The sequence below is a fragment of the Gymnoscopelus braueri genome, assembly GCF_963280865.1.
Source record: "Gymnoscopelus braueri genome assembly, chromosome: 11".
In the NCBI taxonomy this organism is placed as follows: Eukaryota; Metazoa; Chordata; class Actinopteri; order Myctophiformes; family Myctophidae; genus Gymnoscopelus; species Gymnoscopelus braueri.
This window is the reverse complement of record NC_137613.1, coordinates 36437112-36458360: the sequence shown is the minus strand read 5'-3', so window position 1 is coordinate 36458360 and position 21249 is coordinate 36437112. Positions and strand designations below refer to the sequence as shown.

General features: G+C 41.5%; 1 protein-coding gene across 7 annotated transcripts in view; it reads right to left on the bottom strand.

The window, feature by feature from the left end:
- Window positions 1–21249, bottom strand: part of tbc1d5 (TBC1 domain family, member 5) — a 30012-nt gene that overhangs the window by 7609 nt on the left and 1154 nt on the right. For 3 of the 7 annotated variants that reach the window (XM_080443070.1, XM_080443071.1, XM_080443076.1), the window contains exons 2-18: window positions 17753–17808; window positions 16551–16669; window positions 10992–11052; window positions 10713–10821; window positions 8684–8773; window positions 8240–8314; window positions 7106–7173; window positions 6884–6986; window positions 5812–5900; window positions 5172–5222; window positions 4837–4906; window positions 4435–4607; window positions 3900–4042; window positions 2789–2895; window positions 1931–2016; window positions 1423–1709; window positions 199–261 (exon numbers count right to left, since the gene is read on the bottom strand). In XM_080443070.1, the coding sequence (XP_080299196.1) occupies window positions 199–261; window positions 1423–1709; window positions 1931–2016; window positions 2789–2895; window positions 3900–4042; window positions 4435–4607; window positions 4837–4906; window positions 5172–5222; window positions 5812–5900; window positions 6884–6986; window positions 7106–7173; window positions 8240–8314; window positions 8684–8773; window positions 10713–10821; window positions 10992–11052; window positions 16551–16650 (1675 nt within the window). In that variant the 5' untranslated portion in view covers window positions 16651–16669; window positions 17753–17808. The remainder of the gene's footprint in view (window positions 1–198; window positions 262–1422; window positions 1710–1930; window positions 2017–2788; window positions 2896–3899; window positions 4043–4434; window positions 4608–4836; window positions 4907–5171; window positions 5223–5811; window positions 5901–6883; window positions 6987–7105; window positions 7174–8239; window positions 8315–8683; window positions 8774–10712; window positions 10822–10991; window positions 11053–16550; window positions 16670–17752; window positions 17809–21249) is intronic. The other 4 variants (XM_080443073.1, XM_080443074.1, XM_080443072.1 and 1 more) reach the window with 3 other exon arrangements.

The window sequence follows — 21249 nt, the reverse complement described above, 5'->3', positions numbered from 1 at the left end:
GGTATGTAGCAGCACATATAAGATAACTTAAATTAAAGCATTGCTTCTCAATGTCGGGTCTGGGGACCACCAGGGCCCAGGACTAGACGTTGAGAAACAGTGAATTAAAACACACACACACACAAACACTTATCAGTTAGGCATGCCAACGATGACACACAGTATACACACACAAGTGGTTGCCATGGCAGCAGTTACCTTGTGTGTCAGTGTAAGTCTGGACTGGGAGAGAGACCTGAGCCAATCCGTCTGAAACTACATCTAACAGACAGGAGAGTCAGGCTGAGGCCGCTGAATGCACACACACACACACACACACACACACACACTCGAACATACACACTGTAGGGTTGGGATCCAGAACTGGATCCGACATTGAGGAACCGCATTGTTTTTTTTTCTTCACACCGTCATAGTTGGTATGTGGACTTCACGTCTGCTATCCAATTACAATACCGGTGGTTCTCAGACTTTTTAATTTCAAGGACTATCATAACCTTACAGACCTGTAAGGGTCCATTTGAAACCCCCTCAAGTAACCCAGAGGGTCCCTGGACCTCACTTTGAGAACCACTACAATAACACTGTATATATGTAATACTGTATGTATGACTGAATTTGTGTTTATCAACATTTTTAATGAAGACCAAAATTATTAAAATATAGGAATCGTTAAAAGGAACCGTTAAGGAATCTGACCGTTAAGAGGGAATCGTTAAAATCCTTAAATGATCCCAACCCTACAAACATGCACTCACACATACACATACTTGAGTGCGCACGTGTACATACACCACTCAAAAAGCCAAATTTGCCTACATCCAGACAAAAAAAAAAGGTTATTAAAAATCTACATGCAGTTAATTCACCAGTTAGTACAGTACCAGCACTAAGGGAATTGGTCATTAGTTAGCTAAAGAAAATTAGAAGGTAAAATATAAACAAAATATTTATCAAATAAGTGTGTGTGTGTGTGTGTGTTTATTATAACAAAAGAGAGTGAAATGGACCAACTTAAACAAATATAAGGCTTTAACCACTTAAACCTGCCAATGAAATGCCCAGAATAGGGACACTAGGGTCTAAGTGTTTACATTCAGGACTAGAGCCCGACCGATGCCAGATTTTTGGGTCCAATGCCGATCCCGAACGACAGATGTTTTGACTGATATTTTGTCCAAAAGTGCCAAATAGAATACTTAATTTATACACGAAAAAAACACAAATATCGTACAACTTTAACTATTCAAAAAGTAGTTTTGAAAACTTTTGACATGCCCCAAATAAGGACAGCAGGTTGAAAGAATCGGGACACAATCCTAACCCAGCTGCACAAAAAAAGTCAAATAATGGCAAATAATCGGTATGGCTCTAACTCATCAAACTACTGTTTGAGTGTTGCAGCGTGCATCACCTGCCTACCTTTACTGAGGTGAACAGGCATGCTCTCAGACTTGAGCAGGCGATAGTGCGGTGACTGGGGGTGACTCTGCGTCTGCAGAGGGCTGTTGGTCGATGGGGCTTCGGACAAGGGGCGCGGAGGCAGGGCCGTGGTGGCGGGGCCCGGGATGGAAGAGGCGTGCACCTCACTGTTGATTGGCGAGACGCCCCCGGAGCCTCCCGCAATGGCCGGGGCGATGAGCTTCCTGCCGAAGTTCAGGAGGCTGCTTGACACCTTGTTGATGTTCAGAGGGGCTGTTTTGGCACTACTAGCATGGGAGGAAGGTGAGAGACGGAGAAGATAAATGTAAGAAACCGATCTAAAAATAACAAGAGACAACATGAGGACAGAGAAATAGAGGGAGATTGAAAGAAACGATGCATATTGAGAGCTGTGTAGACAGGACAAGAACAGAACTACTGCCGAAAGTGTCTAACTTCAAGTACAGGAAGTTAAGGGCTACAGGAAGGAGCTATGTAGGACTATTACCGGGTTTTGTTCACCAGGTCGGCCCCTCTGGTCTTGTAGTAGTCCAGGTTCTGTTGGAACTGGTAGTTGACGGGCCGAGGATTGTTCTAAATAGAAGGAATAACAAAATCACTTGCACAGCACTACTACTGTGGATCTTATCCTTATGTTTGTGACATTTTTGTTTTAGTCCTTTACAGGATTTTGTGGGAAAACACACAAGCATCATCCAACTTTATTGCGTCCGAGCAAGTCACATCTGATGCACGGCTTGCACGCCAGACAAAACAAGGAGGGGGTGGAGGGGTGACATTTCTGTCCGCCCGAGGAGACAAACATTTAAACAAACGAGCATTCCTTTGTATTTCGGAGTGGGTATCTATGAGCCGATGAGTCTCTTTTGTGCACCCGCCCAATGATACAGCCCCCTACGCATGATTGTAATGGGGATGGAAGCTACAGTATGAGGTGGCAACCCAAGTGTGTGTTTCTGTCACATTCTATCACCCTTCCCTCTACACAGATTGTGTGGTGGTGACTGCATGCGTCATGGAGGGGGCAACAAGAGATGCTGTGCGGAGAAGTATGGCGGGGTCAACGAACACACATGCACAGAGGGGATGTGTATGGGCCTTACTTTGGATTTTGGGTACATGACAGAGGGATACGGCATGGGAGAGAATGTGAGTGACAAACAGTGCGAGTGAATCAGTAAATGAGAGAGAGGGACATCACGAGAGCATGGAATACTTGCAGTCAAAAAGTGAGTGAGTAAACAAAATGTATAGCAAAAGAGTGAACCAACTCTTTGCTATACATTGTATACGTCTCTTCATTCATTAGCTAAATGAGAGACAAGCCGCAGTGGTGCATGCTTACCTTAGGATCTCGGAGAAACAGAGCTTTGTGTAGTAAAGCGTGGATATCCCCCACAGGAGGGTAGTGCATTAGCAGGCCCAGGCACGTCTGGAAATTACTAGCTATCACTGCAAGACACACAAATGCATTATCACCAAAAGGTAAATACTCATCAGTAACTGTGTGTGAGTTCTCATTTAGACCAGTGGTTATAAACCTTTTTCATTTCAAGGACCCCCAGTTTGATATGCATAGTAGGCCACAGACCATCATTGGATATGACTAGAAAAAAAGCGCCCTTCGGGCATTTGGCCCCTTCCTTCACCAGTTCGTTCAGTACTATTCCCGCCTGCGTTGCGTAGCCACTCACTGAAATGGCTGATCATTCCCTGACTGAATCAGTCAGCAGAACACGTTTCATCTGAACGTCCTCTCAGGCTATGGGGTCTGAACAACTACAGGCACTCGCGCTGCATATTAGAGGGAAATGTGCATTGCAGTTCAATTATGTAAACAATAAACATAATTTATTTGATTGATGAATGGCCCAAACTACAGTTTACTGAGAGAACCCCCTCCCCCATGTCGACGTGGGGGAGGGACGACGTTGTCAGCGGTCTGATTAAATAGTTACATTATTAAATTAGGTTATTAGATTAATGAACTCTGCAGCCGCTCCAGATTAGATTAGATAAGAATTAATAGATTAATGAGAATGACATTTTCTATATCTCAGAAAAACAGTGTTCAAAGGAGTTTGACGTTGTCCGCTGCCTGACACAATAATTATTTAAATTATTAAATTAGATTTTTAGATTAATTAACTCTGCAGCAGCAATGAGGGTCTCTAGATTATGTTAGATAAAATTAGATTAATAAGAATTAAATTCGCTATAACTCTGAAACAGTGTTCAAAGGAGTTGAATACGTTAATTAACCCATTAAAACCAGAAAAGCATCGTAATTTTTTGCGTTAAATAGCAGATTAGCACTATTTTTTTTAAACCTTGAAAGAGTGAGAACTACTGATTTAGAAGGAATTTGTAGAATCGGCCACAGGTCTTAATGGGTTAATTAATTCAGCAAACCCCACTTTAAGATAGAAAGTGTAACAAGGGCATACTGTACATACATGCGTCACGGATGTAAAGCAGCATGGCCACGAAGGTGTAGTCGACCAGGTCCAGAGTGACACAGTCGGCAAACAGAGCATCCCACACCACTAATAGGTCCTGTAAGAGGAACTCACGACCAAACAACAGTCGCACCCACCGACTGGACACACACACACACACACACACACAAAGACTAATTATGTATGGTCACTCAAAGGTCAAGAATTGTAGCCTCGCGTGGCCAGACAATATCATTGTGTAAATATTCTGCCAAGGACTCTTTTTTTTCCCCTCGCACTGGCAGATTTGTCTGGTTTTCAAGGCTACAAGAATTGAACATAATCACTACATGTCATCTACTGTACCATCATGTGCAACTTATTGCCAACTTCTCTGAAGATCCTGTTTTAACACTCAGCACAGCAACAGATTCCCGGAAGTGTTATCGCTGCTGCTAATTGCACATACACTTAAAGATGTCAAGGCCTGAGGCATAGACTAACACTACCCCACACACACACACACACACACACACACACAGTGTGTACTGACATGCCGTAGATCTGTGGAGCGATCTCTAGTCGGTTAAGGTGCATGTACAACTCTATGTCGTGCTTCTTCACTAGCTGGTCCTGGATACGGTTGACTTTGGTCACTATGGCAACGGAGGGCCCCGTGTCCTGAGGCCGGGCGAACGGGATACTGGTCAGCATCTCATCCTTCCCCTGTGGACCACATTAACCAGAATGCACTGGTTACAATAGTCGGTCATGCTACACAGTTTCTACATTCCTAAAGATAATCTCATGCATCGAAGAGAAATATTTCTACAGCAGTACAACTTTAAAAGCAGTACACACGAGCAGCGACGCATTGTGAGGTTGCAGATCTGTTATTTTCACTGAATGTTTGCCCCAGAATAGGGATGCTAGGGTCCATGTGCTTAAGACCAACCTTTCTGACTTCTCTCTCGTAGCAAGAGAACCAGGGCTCTGCTGTCTCCATCAGCTGGGAGAACATGGCACTAAAGAAGGGATGTTGGAGAGGGATAGAGAGGACATTAGAGAGTGCACAGAATGAGAGGCATGACAGAGAAAATGAAGAGAATAAGAGAGCAAAGGAGAAATGGGAGAAAGAGTGAGAATAAACTGATAAAAAAGGAGGGATAGAAAGAGTGAAAGAATGAGGTGGCATGAGGAAAAGACTCATGTAGACACAGAATCAGTGCAGTAATTAAATGACTAATAACACAGTTAAACAAGTTCTGTTCATTCAAAGAGTTTACTCACTAAGCATCGTGTTCATGGAACTCTGGATTCAACAGAGATCTCATCTCCTCACTGTGGGATGAAAGAGAAAGAAATACATATCAAATCTACCACAGGAATGTTGACACAGAGAGAGATTGAGCGAAATAAAGAAATACAGAGAGAACAAAAGAAAGTCAAAGAAAGAGAGAGAGAGAGAGAAAAGAGACTTAATTTGTATTTCCTGATTTATTGCCTTATTTTTTAACGCTTTTGCAGGAGGCTGAAGAAAGTGCATGGAGACCATAAATGTATATGTACAGAAAATGCATACAAAGATTGTGCTCTGTTCCAAAACATTTGTTATGATGAATAATTTTTTATTATTTATACAATTGCACATCTCAGTCACACACTCTTTCCGTATTATGTACAGGTGCTTTATCATGATTGTATAAATACACACTGTGCTGCATCTCTAGGGATTTTATTTGCATTTGTTTAAGCTGCATTTATTGAGGATTTATTCAAGAGTTTGTTGACTTTCCTCTTGCTGCAGTATCTACGTTGGCTAATGAGAGAGTCAACTCTACCCTCAAGGATGAATGAAGCTTATCTTAGCTTATCACAAAATGAGGGATTTGGTTGGTTGGTTAGTTGGTGGTGGGGTGGGAAGGCTGACCTGGGGTTGGCCGTCTCGCTGGCGTGCTGAAAGGCCTGGTGGTCACAGTGAAGTACAAACACTATGGGAGCCAGCAACTCATGCATTCCCTATGGAGAGAGAGAGGCAGAAAGAGAGGGAAAGAGAGAGAAAAGGGGAGAGAAAATGTGAAATAGAAATGACGATGATGGGAGACAGAGAGCACAACAAAGCGAGAGAACAGAGGTAGAGAGGTGGATGAGAACAAGAGAGAGGAAGATTATGAGAAACATAAGGGGAATGAGAGAGAGGAAGACATTAAAAATAGATAAAGTGTGAGAAAGGAGCATGAGAGAGAGTGAGAGAGAGAGAGAGAGAGAGAGAGGGGGGGGGGGGTTAAAAACAAAGCGAGGGGAGGTGAGAAATACAAAACATATGGTCCAGCATGGTCAGTGTGTATTTAATAGTGATGTACGAGCTCTATAATCCTCCATGACAGCTTCCATTTAGACCCCCTCAGCCACTAGCCAGCCAAGTGTCACTTCTCATTTGCACTAAAGTCACTGGACCTATTGGATACCCTTCCATTTTGTCCTGGCACCTGTTAGAAGAACCATTAATAATCAGCTTGACAAATCATTCTTCTTCTCAGATTGTATTCTTAATTTGCATGTCACCTTTAAAGAAAATTGATTTACTAGTTACTGAATTACTGGTTGCTGAAAAGACAAATTACTACCTTGTAAATACATTATTCATAAAAGTAAATAATTTACATAACAAAAGAGTTAAACGGTAAAAGGAAATCCACAGAAAATGAGTCACAAAGAATGATTACTTCATAATGTAAGGACATTAAAGAGGAAGACATTTTGGCCTTTGTGTGAGAGAGAAGGATGAGGAGGAGAAAGAGGGAAAGAGAGAGAGAGACACACAGACAGACAGACAGAGAGAAAAAGAGAGAAACCGAGAGTGATAGACAGAGAGAATAAGAGGGGGTGATAATGCAAGGATGACCGAGAGAGGGAGACAATGAGGAAGCAATACGGACGGAGAGAGGAGGGTTGCCTGAAGCCGCTATGGTGGCTGATGATGATTATGACGATGATGATACCTGTTTATACAGCAGCTGTTCATTCTCTCTGGCGTAACAGAACAGGATGTCTGTCAACTTGGTCCTCACGTCCTCCTCCTGGAAGTAACGCATCTCTGGGAACCTAGACACGCACACACATACACAATATGATGATAGGACGAAAGGGAATGATGGATGAGGGGAATAACATTTGCATTCATCAATAGTGGGGGGGAAACAATGGATGATGTCGAGACTCACGTTCGCATCACATCCTGTTTGATCATGCTCCTCAGCTCTTTGTCCTGGAAGAACTTGTTCCACAGACTCTGGATAAAGGAGACAGACAGAGGGGTATGGAGCCATGACAAAAACCAGACAGAGGGACACGGAGCCAAAAACAGATAGAGGGACATAATAAGAACCAGAGCAGAAACCTGCAGACTGTTTTCACAAGCAAACACACACCATAAAAACTAAACATGCCACAAAATTAAACAAACCCTGCCTCGACCAACATCTATTGTTCAACGTCTCTCTGTTTCTGATCTATGACCGATTACATTAGTCATTAATTTTGACCTTGACCTTTTTCCTTTCTCTGAGAAAGGGGGGGGGGGGTTCAATCCACTCTGCCATTCTTGACTTGACCTTGATAGAATTCCCCAGGACTAAGCACTGAACCTGGGGTGAAGGGCTTTTTCAGAGGCCTCCCCCTCTCTGTGGAACTCACTGCCAACCCATGTCAGACTCAGAGCAGCCCCCACCCTCTCCTCTTTTAAAACAGCCCTTAAAACCCACCTCTTCAGTCTTGCCTTCCCCGGCTGATCCTATTTCCTTTGTTTTACTGTTCTATTATTACCCATTTCCTTTGTTTTACTGTTCTATTATGGTTTATTTTTTCAGGTTTTTAGTCTTCTTTTGTGGCCGTTACTTCTTTTGCTGTAATAAACATTATTATTTATTTGTTCCGTTTATGTAAAGCATCTTGCAGTAACAAGAAAAGCACTCTATAAGTTTGATGTATTATCATTTCTTGTGATCTTGAACATAGAGACCCACATTTTATTAATCTCATCAGGGCAGCTTGTTAATCATTCCCACCAGGATTCATGAAAATCCACCCATCCGCTTTCACACACACACACACACACACACACACACACACACACACACACACACACACACACACACACACACACACACACACACACACACACACACACACACACACACACACACACACACACACACACACACACACACACACACACACACACACACACGGGGAGGTTGGAGGAAATGTCTAATAAACATTTGAAACTAGCAGGAAACGGCGGGAGCATAACGTGGTAGAAACAGTGACATCGCTCTCAAATGCACACACACACTTACCCCTTCATCTTGGGAGAGTGGGTTGTTGACCACCAGATCCTGCTGACCTGCAGCCTTGCGAGGGTTTGTGATGTGCTGCGAGGGGTGGAAAAAACAAAGAAAATAAAATATAATCACACGGAGCAATCACTAAACAATATACAGCCATCACGCTCTGCCATGGGTCAGTTGTGATGTCTTAATGATTAATGTTTTATGTAAAGCACTTTGAACTGCCTTGTTGAAATGTGCTATACATAACCACAGATTCATGTTACCCAGTAAAATCATTAGTGTCAATTTAACTCAGAAGAGTGTACAAATAGAACCAAATGGACCCGACTCACCCGAGGGAGCATTTGGTCCTTTTATCTCTTCTTCGGAGATAAATTAACACTGGGATTTTATTGTGTACCAGAAAGCGAGGAGTTAGCTTTAAGAATGTGCTGCAACAGGCTCACTCACAGTCTCTTTAATCTTCTCGTAATGAGACCGCAGTTCCTTGGTCTTATTGATCCACTGACTCTTGTCCTCAGGGAGAACTTCCAAGTACAGCTGGTAGAAAAACACAAGCACAGCACTGGATAGAAACCACAGACACTTAGCTTTTGATGGAGCATTTAAACCGGCGGTATATGACAGAGGATTCAAACAGTGGTATGACAAAGGCATGACGGCATGGTGTACCTTGATAAAAGATGGGCAGCTGGAGAGCTTTAAGGAACTCAGTGACAAATATGACTTGGATAAGCATGAATTCTTTAGATACTTGCAACTAAGGGATTACTACTTGAAGGAAATCCGGGGGACCCCGTCTGGAGAAGTGAATGGTGTGATCCAAATTATGATAAATATATACAAAGGAAAAGAGATACGGATTATATCCGGATTGTATAGAAAATTGATGACTAACAAACATTCAACTGATTATATAAAAGAAAAATGGGAAACTGAACTTAATATAGAAATTACAGAACGGGACTGGACAAATATGTGGAGGGTCCATCAAACATCCACCAATTCAAGGGTCTGGAGGGAGTTCTCCTGGAAAAATCTGACCAGGTTCTTTATAACCCCAAAAATGAAAAGTAAACAGTTAAATAAACAGGTTCAATGCTGGAGGGAGTGTGGGGAAGTAAACGTAGACCATTCACATGTTTTCTGGAAGTGTAATAAACTTGAGGTTTTCTGGAAAATGATACACAAACAAATACAGGAGATGTTGGGTTATGATATCCCTATGGAAAGTAAGATTCTATATTTAGGTAGCCTAGAGGCGGGAAATATAACGATGGAGGACAGGTATTTGGTTAAGATTTTATTGGCAGCAGGGAAAAAGGCCATCACTAGGAAATGGGGACAGGTTGACATTCCTACACAAGGACAGTGGGAAGAGCTGATGGAGGAGATATATGTGATGGAAAAAATAACACATCGCCTGAGACTCCAGGAAACACAAATGGAAAATAAATGGGTAAAATGGACAAACTACAAGAACTCTAATGGACCGTGAGGGTGTGGGAAAAGACATTTGATGCAAAAAAAAAAAGAAAAGAAAGGAAAATCACTTGTGAAATGCCATTGTAATAAGAAGTTGCATATCTGAAAAGTTGTCAGTTTCAAAATGTTTGTCTTTTAGTGTTTGTTTTTTCTTTTGTTGGTAGTGTGTTTTTTCTTTTCTTTTGGGCTATATGTGAAGTCTGTTGGTTATTGTTTTGTTTTGTTTTGTTCCGTTCTTTGTTTTCGTGTTTATGTAGTGTATTGTATGTATGTGTGTGTAAAAAAATGAATAAAAATTCTAAGTGACAAAAAAAAAAAAGAAACCACAGACACTTTCCCTTTCAGAGGTCACTTAATTATTAGGGCTATCCCGAACACAGATTTTCTTTTTCAAGTGTTGGATATTCTGAGCATTTTCCAAACAAACATCTGAATCTCCACTCTAAGTCACTCAGTATAATAAAAGTACATCAAATCAAGGTTATTTGCAGTGAGAATATTATCTCCGCAGACGCCAGCACTTAATGATATACATTAAGTTGTGTCTCTACAGTCAATCACATCATCTGAAAACAACACTAACCCAAACTTGCACTAACATGGGAGTTGAATACACTCTACATGCACACGTGATGTGAATGTGCAATGAAAGCATCCGAATATTGAAGACATTATGTTTAAACAGCAACCTGGTGAACCAAATACTGGGATATTTGGGGCCAGCCCTATTGCTTATACAGTATGATACAGCAGCACGAAACGGTTTGATGACTGTTACATCACTTTCCAAACCACAGGTGGCTACAGTGGTGGACAAAACAAGTGTGTGTGTGTGTGTGTGTGTGTGTGTGTGTGTGTGTGTGTGTGTGTGTGTGTGTGTGTGTGTGTGTGTGTGTGTGTGTGTGTGTCAATCTACCATATGAGAAGGAGAAACAGCCCAAAGCCCTTCTAATCAAACCTGATAAAGACGCCTGATCTGTGTGAGTTACTGTACCTTCCAGCACACACTGCGGAAGCGGCTGCTCCTTAGTCGACCATTGATGCCTGCCTGCCGGATATGGGCCAGGTAATTACTGTGGAGGAACAAGTCATCCCATTCTTTCCTGCCAGAGATCAAGAGAGGTGGAAAGTGATAATAGAGGAGGAGAGAGAGTGGAGAAGAGGAGGAGAGGGGACAGAGGAGAAAGGACGAGAGGGGAGAAGAGTGATCTCAGTCTGATTTGAATGAGTTCTGCCTCTCATGTTATCCAGTAAATTATAATGAAGCTCTTACCTATAGGACAGGAAAGTGGACTCAGACTGGGAGTAAGTGCTGCTATCAAGAGAGCCTCCACCTGTAAAACACACAAGCATGAATGTGTGTACACACACACACACACACAACACAATCTTCCTATGTGGAAGAGTTCCTATGTGCTGTAACAAGCAATATCTGTTATATCCGTTTCAAATAGGACAGATTGTAAAACAAAGTCGATGTCGAATGATGAACATAAATGACGAAAGTGTAGTTGCTCTACTGATTTAAGGAAGAGTATGTTTATATTCACGCAGCAACACCACCCATTATGAATGCCTGCGATAGTATAGTGACTGGTCCATAACCTGGCAGGACGCTAATCTCATAGCCTGCTGTGACTGGCTAGTACCCGCTCCCTCAGGTCTGGGGACGGAAACCTCCTTGAGGTCCCCAAGACCAAGTTACCGTACCTGGGGCGACAGAGCTTTTGCTTTCCCAACTCTGTGGAATGCACTCCCCAAATCTCTCAGAGAGTTTTGTCTATGTGTAGCAGTACTGTATGCTACACATAGCATGCACCTCATGGTACTCCAACTCCTCAAAGGCACTAAAAATCAAAACTACAGACCTCTCAAAACAGGAAGCCTCACTCTTATCATCATTGTAACATACTCAGGAGGCTCAATTTTTTTAGCTTCGACAATTTCAAAAAGTTCAAACAGGTTGGGGTCATATACAAGACCTTACATGGTCTGTGCCCGCCCCCCCTAAGGGAATTCATTAAAAGGAAGCCTGAAAGAGGAATCAGTACCAGAGCAACCACTCGAGGAGATTGTGAAGTGCCGCACCGGCAAACAACCTTCGGTCAAAATGTCCTCTCAGTACAGGGTTGTGTAGCATGGAATGGCCTTCCTCTACATATAAGGGATTGTGCTACATTTCCATCTTTTAAATTCAATGTGAAAAGATGGTTGCTTGAAAACCAAAGCTGCAACCATTTGTGATCATTTTTTAGGTTTTTTAGGCTATGTGATGTAATGTAATTGTACTTCACCGTTTGTCTGTTTTCTGATGTTATTGTTTTTCTGTTTTTATGTTTTGTGTGAGGACTGCGGATGAAAATTAGCATCTTTGCTAAATCCGGTGTATTTACGTTCATGTGACGTTCATTAATATGCTCTGTCCTGTCTAAATAAACAAATAAAGTAACAAACTAATCAGACTACTACAAGACCTCACACCTCAGACTCACCTAACTCATTATGCTAGGGTGGGATGGCTCAGGGTAGAGGACAGAGTACAGCAACTTGCAATGGGCCTGGATGAATTTCAAGATACTCAAGGGACCAGTGTCCATGTACCTGTCAAACTACTTCACTAGAGTGCAAAACGCCCACGGGCACAACACCAGAAGAGCTCCACCTATCTACGTTCCCCCCAGATTCGGCACAAACATGGGGATGAATTCATTCTACTATATTATGGCACCAAAATGTGGAATGTACAACCAACAGCCTCCCCAACCTCCTTCAAAACCGCCATAAAAGAGCACCCGTTTGCAATTTTCAACTGGACCTAGACAAGTCTTCTAACTTGCCACCAGAAATTACCCCCCACTGTAAATATACTTGTATTGCTTCTAGTATTGATGGTTTCTTGTAGTATTGTATGTCTTTATATGTCTTGATTAATTGAATACATAGGACCACAATGGAAACAAGCCCCCAGAGCTTTTTGTGTTATCCTTTCTAGCATTATTGTATAACTGTACCACTGTAGTTTTAGCAAACTATTCAATCAAGTATTCAATCAATTTCAATATTGCAGGACCACATTGGAAACAAGTGTTTCATTACGCTTTAATGTGTTATCCTGGGTTTAAGTTATATTGTGATTTCACTTGTATATCTTTTACCCAAATCAAATCAAATCAAAATAAATCAATCAATCGTGTGCACATGAAATATGACACTGATAGGACAAGTACTTTGCGAGACTAGCTGCAGACAGTCATACAGACAACACCGATCACAAGATCTCGGACTGGCGGAGATATAAAAAAACTGCCTCATTGTTCCCATCAGTGGATAACCTATCATTGATCTATTGATATTTCTAGGTGTCTCTCGTTCATGACTTGTAGTCTGGGGGGTACAGATAGATAGAGAGAGAAAGAGAGACAGGCAAAGTCACAAAAGAACGTGGAAGCTCCATGTTTGTTACTGTAGCTGGTGAATAAGTCTAATTTGGCCTGCAGGTGAACATACACTACTTGGAGAGCTGTCTGTCAACATTAGCTACAAGAGTGGATCAGTCTGCTGGGACACGCGACATGAATATTCATCAGCTCAACAATGCACACATGCACACAAAAACACGCACACACAAGGCCTGCAGCCATCATCAGATGCATTCATGACTCGCGCTTACAGTCTTCTCTATTTTACGCTTTCTGTCTTTGTTCCACTCTCATGCCACCCAGCCTGTTCTCCCTGTTCTCGTTGGCACTCCCTCTTTCCTGCCAGTCATTATTACACTTCCTAAGAGCATGTGCCACGCCATTCAGTACCACAATAGTTCAAGTGGCCCTATCACAACACTTACAGTATATTCTTGTGCTACAGTATGTATATACTGTACCCCTTCATATTCTTATCTTTACACCTACCGAACCAAGGTTTTATCCTTCCTTACTCGTCTTTTCTTAAACCTTATTGTTAGCACAGTCTGCGGTGCGGAGCATGCCACACCAACATTCCATTGCTTGTACTAGTGAGTGACAACCCTCTTGAAATCTTGACAACTACAGCGGTTAAAGAAAGCATTGTACATCAGCCAATGTAAGACTGTAAACAATACTCTCAACACTTATGACATTTGTACTGCCGGTTACACTGGGGGTGGTGAGCGTGAGCCACCACATTAAATTATTTTCCTAACGGCAGACTAGAGCCAGACTGTGATTGATTATCCAACCCTTCAGATCGATAAGTAGGGCTTAGAGTTATCCAGCACTATTTCTCCCTTTATGTCTCTCATGCTCATAACCGTTATGTTCCTGTACCCCACAGGGACACTTTTCCAAAGGCAGTGCACTGAGGTTCAAAAAGGCACTCGCAACACTTCATCTATCTATAAATGTGTGGAATCTCTGCGTGAGTGTCAAGGTGCGAGTTTGTCCACATGTTCAAATAAAATGTCTCTATATTTGCCAGTGAATCATTGTTTACTTATTTATATCCATAATAATTAATGTTTCCCTTAAAAGACAAATCCTGCACCATCCATGTAGGCTATATATTTCGAACAGATAGAACTTTTGGTTAAATACTAGTTACTGTATCGATTTTAAATCATTGAATTGTACCGTATCGTTATAAATTAATATCGACCGTTAATGTATCGTCATCAACCATGTATCGTGATGCATATTGTATCGCTGTTAAAACATATAGTGACATCCCATGTCCTAACTATCGAATCAATTGCAAAAAATTGCATAGGGAGTCCACACTGTTACTACACTCCATGTCTTGTTTTCCATGTCCACTCAGGGAGATGCGCACAATGGAGATACCTGTACAGTGTACATCGTCTGCTGTGGAAGTTTGTTCCTAGACTCTACGATCTAGAACTCTACGAATGTGGAATTGTTAACGTGTTTAACCTGAAATGGTGTACTACATACAATGTTGTAGGGGGCGCATGCATGCATGCATGCATGCATAAGGAAAGTTTGTTCGTGCCCGGGAAGAGCAAATAGTGACAACAGTATAACAACATTCTGTATCAGTATTGAGAAGAAACAAAGAGAAAGTTAACTGGCCCAGCTTTGGGTAAGTGTGTATGAGGTCCTGAGCAATCACCTTTTTGTGATGTACTCCTACCTCAAAAAGGTTATTTAAGTGGCTGACCATACTGTCAACAAACAGATAAATAATGATTGTATGTTATTATGTTTTGCGCTTAGGAAGGTGTAAATATGACGACGCATTTTAATGATATTATTATTTTTTATAATATTACGCCCATCCAATATGGCGCCTCTTTAAAAAGGCTGTCAATGGTAATTGGCCGTCTGTTTGTTTGTACTCCGTTATTAATACTGACTAAGAGCAAGTGTTTCTAAAGAGGGAAGAGGGATTGCATTTCAAAGAACAGTTCTGTTTCCATAGCAGATTGCAATACATTATTGACTTAGAACAGAGATATAATCGAATGGGCAAGTATAAAATGGTTCTTCCGTTCCTGGTGCGGTATTATCCTTCAAGTTGTCTGGATGAAAAAAACAGACACCCAGTATTAGCTCCATGTGTTATGCAGACAGACTAATTTTGTTTGCAGCTGGCTGTGTATTATTCCTTTTGATATTTTACAGATTCTGTGTGCATGCATGATTTTCTTTACTATTTTGAGTTGCAGTTTATAGAATGCCAGTGTATAGTCAGTGAGAAGAGCTGCACAGCATTATCAACTCTCAGTTGAGTAATTGTTTTTAGCAGGATATGAGCAGACGACTCCCATGCAGTCTCGTATTGGTGCTGGCCTTGATCTCTCTCCCTATTTAAGGGCAAAGGAATGAGAGAAAGATCATTTCTTCCTGGACGCAGAGATGCACAGACCTCTGGCAAGTGCAGAGGAGAAAGGGCATGGGCTCAGACGCAGTAACCAACTGGGCCCCCATTGGAAAGGGAAGTAACCCTCTCATGCAAGAGATTGTATACGGTATATAGTGTAATAAAAACAATTGACTTTGAACATCCTGCCTCGTGTTGTTGGTTTTGGTGGTTTTCTCCTAATGCTGGTCACTTTCTAGAACTGGAGCCTTGGGCGCCATCGGTTACCCACAGCTACTGTGTAACACATGATGCACGGATATAACATTTTATTCTAGGAAATCAGCACCCAGGACCACAATGGAAACAAGCACCCATCCCCCGGGCATTTTGTGTTATCCTTTTGGCATCGTTTTTTACTGTACCGTTTCAAACTACTAACAGATTTAAGTACGGTATTCAATCAATCAAATCTCATCCTTGTATTCTCATCCAGCCCCTTGGTGAGAATACAACTTAACCAGAACAATACTGTGTAGAAAATATACTTATTTGTCAAGACTCCAAATTTTGTAAAGCTGTTCATTAATTTAGTGCCTGCATTTTGTGAAAGGAATTAAGACTCCAGACACATGGAACAGTGTTTCACAACAGTATTTCTGTCAGAGGGAGATAGCCGGCCCGGCCGTGACATTTGCAAATTTGCATGGACATCTCCCTTTGGCCCCCTGCAAGTAATACTGTACACCCTGGTTATAATTGGGGACAGTCTGACTGTTAAAAGGATGCCGCTTAACCTTAGTTCGGAGCTGAATGTATGTAATGTTACCGTCTAATAGTATCACACTATCGTTCTGCACTAAATGTGTGGCCTCATTACCCCTGTATATGTGGACCAATATCTACTTTTTGTAATTCTGTACAATGTTCCATTACACTGATCCATTGATGCCCGATTCTAATTCACGTCCATCTATATTGTCCAATAAAGTGATTCTGCAGTTGTGTGCAAGAGGTCAAGAGGGGCTGAACGTACGGCTGCGATTCTTGTTTAAGTTGTGGAGTGGGTCGAAACCCATGTCTTGCTGCTCGTCCGTCAGGAGCGGGTGGCAGGTCTCGAAGTTGGGGTGCTGCATGACCGCGACCCGGCCAAACCTGGTGGGACATGAGAGGAGATTAAAAAAATAAGCAAAGTAGAAAATACTGAGGAATTCCCAAGGAAGCACCTCTCCAAGTGTTGACCACTTTCAACCTGGCTGGCGTCCCCATTTTTGGCATGTCATTATAGGCACAGGTGTCGTGATGTGAGCTTTGTCAGCTATTTTCGCCACTCACAACATTGTACAATAATTAGGGTTTAAAGGTATATTTCACTTTAAAATGTTTGAAAGTTCAAATACTGCCCTCAACACGTGAGAGGGCCATGTTTTTTCCGATTACTTTTTTCATAAGTTTTATGTAATTGTTTTATTGCATTTAATTTTTTTCATTTTCCAAAAGAATTATAAAAAGAATATGAAAAAGTAATTAAAAAAAACACAGCCCCCTCAAGTATTAGGAGGGCAGTATGAGTCACCAGAACCCAGGACGGGTGTTTTCGATTAATCTATCATGGTTAAAATAGAGTTTAAAGTTACAATGGGTTTGTATAGGAAGGGGGCGTGTCTGATAAAATGAATATCAAATATCTAAATACTGAATCGAGAAACTTAAAAAAATGTCCGGGGTGCTCACAAAAGCCAGAGTAGGCGTTAAAATGACCCCAAACATGTTTGAAAGTGAAATATCCCTTTAAGTGGTTAACCTGATAAAAAGGTTGAGGTACCAGGATCAGAGGATGCTACTGCCATGCACAAGCAGAAGGAAGAAGTTTCCCTTCAGGGCTTTCTACCAGAAAGGGTGCAGGAAAAGTATATAAGGATATCAAATGATTGCTTCACTTTCTAGACTGATCCGTGAGTTTACTTTTGCTGTAAATTGCTATTTATTTTGAGATGTTGATTGTTGTCTCCACCAGGCCGCAGGCGTGGCCCATACTATGTATTTGCCCCTGTCCGTCCTTGTGTGTGTGTGTGTGTGTGTGTGTGTGTGTGTGTGTGTGTGTGTGTGTGTGTGTGTGTGTGTGTGTGTGTGTGTGTGTATATGTCTGTCTTTCTAATATCAAGTCAGGTTGTCTCCTGACTAAAATATAATTAATATACGTACGTACATATAGTGCTTCTCCTTCTTAGTGCTTACCGTCACAGCCTAATGTTTCTCCTCAGCCAAAACTCGGTCGAAGGATGAGGTTTAGACTGCAAGTAGGAGAGAAAAACATCTTCAGAATGAGGAACATGAACACAAATCAGAACGTTGTGTTCTTTGTTCCGTGTAATTCACTGTGTATTACTACTATACTAAGGAGAACAAAGACAAAAGTGGGAAGTGCGAATAGATGAGCAATTTACAAACCACATTAGGGTTAACTTAGTACACTGTACTGTAGTATTACACCTAAAATAATAGCATGATTATTAATACAAACAAAACCTTATGACTCGAACGCCCCATTAGCAGCCTCTAGAGGTCAAGCTTCATCAGAATCAGAATTTTAATCTTATGCACAAGCAAAATGTTTGGCCTATCAATACAGTAAAGCTCTAGTTAACAGGTCACACTATTCAAATAGAATATCAGATAAAATGACAATACACAATGCTGATAACACTACAAGAGTCAGCGAGCTAGGAAACACAAGAACACATCTTGCCAGGTAAACTGTTGGCCAACTCCTTTATGCCTTGAAAATCAGTCATTGTGATTGACAAAGCTAATACACTTTTCCCGCAAACACTCGGCAGTGTTGCAATCTAGGTTAACCATTACGGCATTTGTCTCCCATCCCATTCTTTATCCAGGCTTGGGATCATTCCATGTGGTTCTGAATGCGGTTAGACTAATACACAAGGCCTTGCAGAATAGTGCAGCACGCTTCCACTCAGCATTATGCACCCTCCTCCTCCCCCACAGTTTATTAATTATGAAAATAACACAACAAAGGCATCTCTTAAACCTATTAGCCGTACTAACGTAGCACTGCTCGATAAATCAGCCATGCACACACGCCATGAAAACGGAAATAATTTTATATGCATAATGTATGGGCCTGTTTTCATAGGGAACGTGGGTTCTTCTCCAAGACGTATGCGTATGGGCTTTTGAGCAATGCTACTTTAAAAACCTTATCCCCTTAAATAATTATGAGTAATCTTTAATTACTGTATATGAATGGCAGTGGCGGCTGTAAGTAGGTATGCTCAATAATGCTTCAATGATGGCTTTCTTTTCTTGTTGCTCGTGGAAAACCAAACATTTCCTGTGAAGCTACAGCTGTATGCTAAGGTTTGGTCACCCCTGATCAAACTGTACATTTATAAGTGAAAATAAATGTAATAACGTCTACAGGATATTAACTTAAAAACATTTGGACACCCTTTATACTATATATTTATACTTTTTTTAAGGTCTCAAGACTTGATTGAGCCGGTAAAAGACAATTTCTTAAATCGCAATATCAATTCATGCATCCTGGCTTGCTTATGTTGAAGGTAGGTGAAAAACTTGGCACCGTGCTCGAACTGTTTTAAATTAAGTTAGACCACAATGCAAACTTTAGATCATCAGTCACACTAGGAGCACTCATCGCTGTGCATTTTTGAGGCGTGAAAGAGTTCCTACGAACTTCCGAGTTCCATTCAACACAATAGCAAAGGTCATTCTGACCAGCTTAAGGAGGGCTTGACCCTCCCAAATCACTCACTACCAGTTATGAAGCGGAATGTCCCAGGCCCTTGCACATGGTGTGCAAGGGCCTGATGCCGTCATCTGTGCTGTATAAGAAGAATAAGACCAGGGTTGGCCATGTTAGCACTTTCTCGCCTGAAGCAAATCTTCCCTCAGCCTTCCGCTGCATTCATTAGTTCTGTCTGGGAATGGAGCCTCCTATAATGCTGCAACAACTTCCAAACTTTGCAACATAATAATCAGGGCAAATTAACTACTGCATAATTTACTTCATATTACCTGGAGACACCTCAATAATTCAAAGCATGAATCTTTCATGAAATAATCAAATCAATACATAATGAAATGCATAAATAAATCAATAGACAAATAACATTGCATCGAGCTCTCATCCATACTGTGGGCAAGGTACGTAAGTTGCTGAGATTTACCTATCAACATGCACAACTCCAGGGCACTAACAGCCTAGGTCTAGTTAATTTTCTATAATAGTTATTATGTTATGGCTTATTGAGAAGGACCAATACTAATACTTGTATGCAGCCAGGCATACAAAAATGTATAGCCAATTTACATCAGACAGCCTAGCACCTGGATTTGTTCCTAAAGAGACACCTCAATATGCAACAGGACATCTCACTTCTTTTACTGTAAACGTATCGACAAGAACTTAAACTAAATGGATAAAATGTAGGCTACATGTTGATTGAAGTGAAGTTACAGTGTGGGTCAAAGCGAAACATGACTTGGGTCTTGCTGTTAAACATGCGATACACACTCCCTAGTACTTAATGTTTCATTTTGGGACTCCAAAGGGAACAGAAACCCAGCGTCGACAGGGGCCACAAATGGCAACAGATCAGTGGATTACTTTACAGAGTTTATGCTATGTTTTTCCACTTCATCTGGGCCGTGGTGAGAGATTCTTTGATGGCAGAAGATTATTCAAGAGCTGTGGATCAGCTGAGAATCCTGGAGGCAATCTACGTTCCCTCTCAAATCACTGCAGCTGTAGGAACAACTTTAGGACTGTGAAACAGAACAGTCAGCACAGCGCTACTGGCTTACCATACAATAGACGTATTTCAACAGACAGAGGCAGACATTCGTCATAGATCAGCCATGGTACAAAGTAGCAGCCATATGACTTATATGAGAGGGGTCAACTGCCATAACAAACACATCGAATTGCTATTAATGCCTCTTACAGTAGGACACAGACCTTAAAGCAGAATGGCTAAACGACTGTGTATACTGAGAATAAATCCAGATTATTCAAATTTATAAACAAACTATTTACGGACATCAACATTTTAGTAGGAAACAGAAATGACCGGGGTTCTCTGCTAATTGAAGTACCCTGAGTGATCAAATCACAAAACTGTGTAGTTTTGGAAAAGGAAACAAAAGCAGCCAACAGTAGTTACTAAGTCCTGACCTAACATCATTAACAATGACAGACTGTTATGCTGTTATGCTGCATCTGTTATGCTGCAAGGTTGCCAGATAAGAGATTAGTGCAAATTTTAAAATGAATAAATAGGCTACATACTGTATGTGTTCCAACATGCATTTAAGATTGTAAAAGTTTATGGGATATGCCAATGAAATGAGTGGGTATTGGCACTGGCAGTTAGGTGATGGCAGAAAGTAAGAGAGATATAGTGTGACAGTCAGAGTGAGAGAGACCTGCACAGAGCCAGAGAGAGAGAGACACCCCTGCTAAACAAACTCACATGCCTCGACTTCAGCACGCAATTACCGCCTAGCTGACTTCAGTCACATGACCCAGGAGGCTAATTCTATGCTCAGAACTTTAACCTTACCAAAACAATCCTAAGAGCAGCCTGTCTCTACTACTGACTGCATTGCTGCTTGAATGGGTTACATACATATAATGCTAGTCTAGACTAGCATTGCTAGTCAACAAAAAGTATTTGGAGCCATAATCC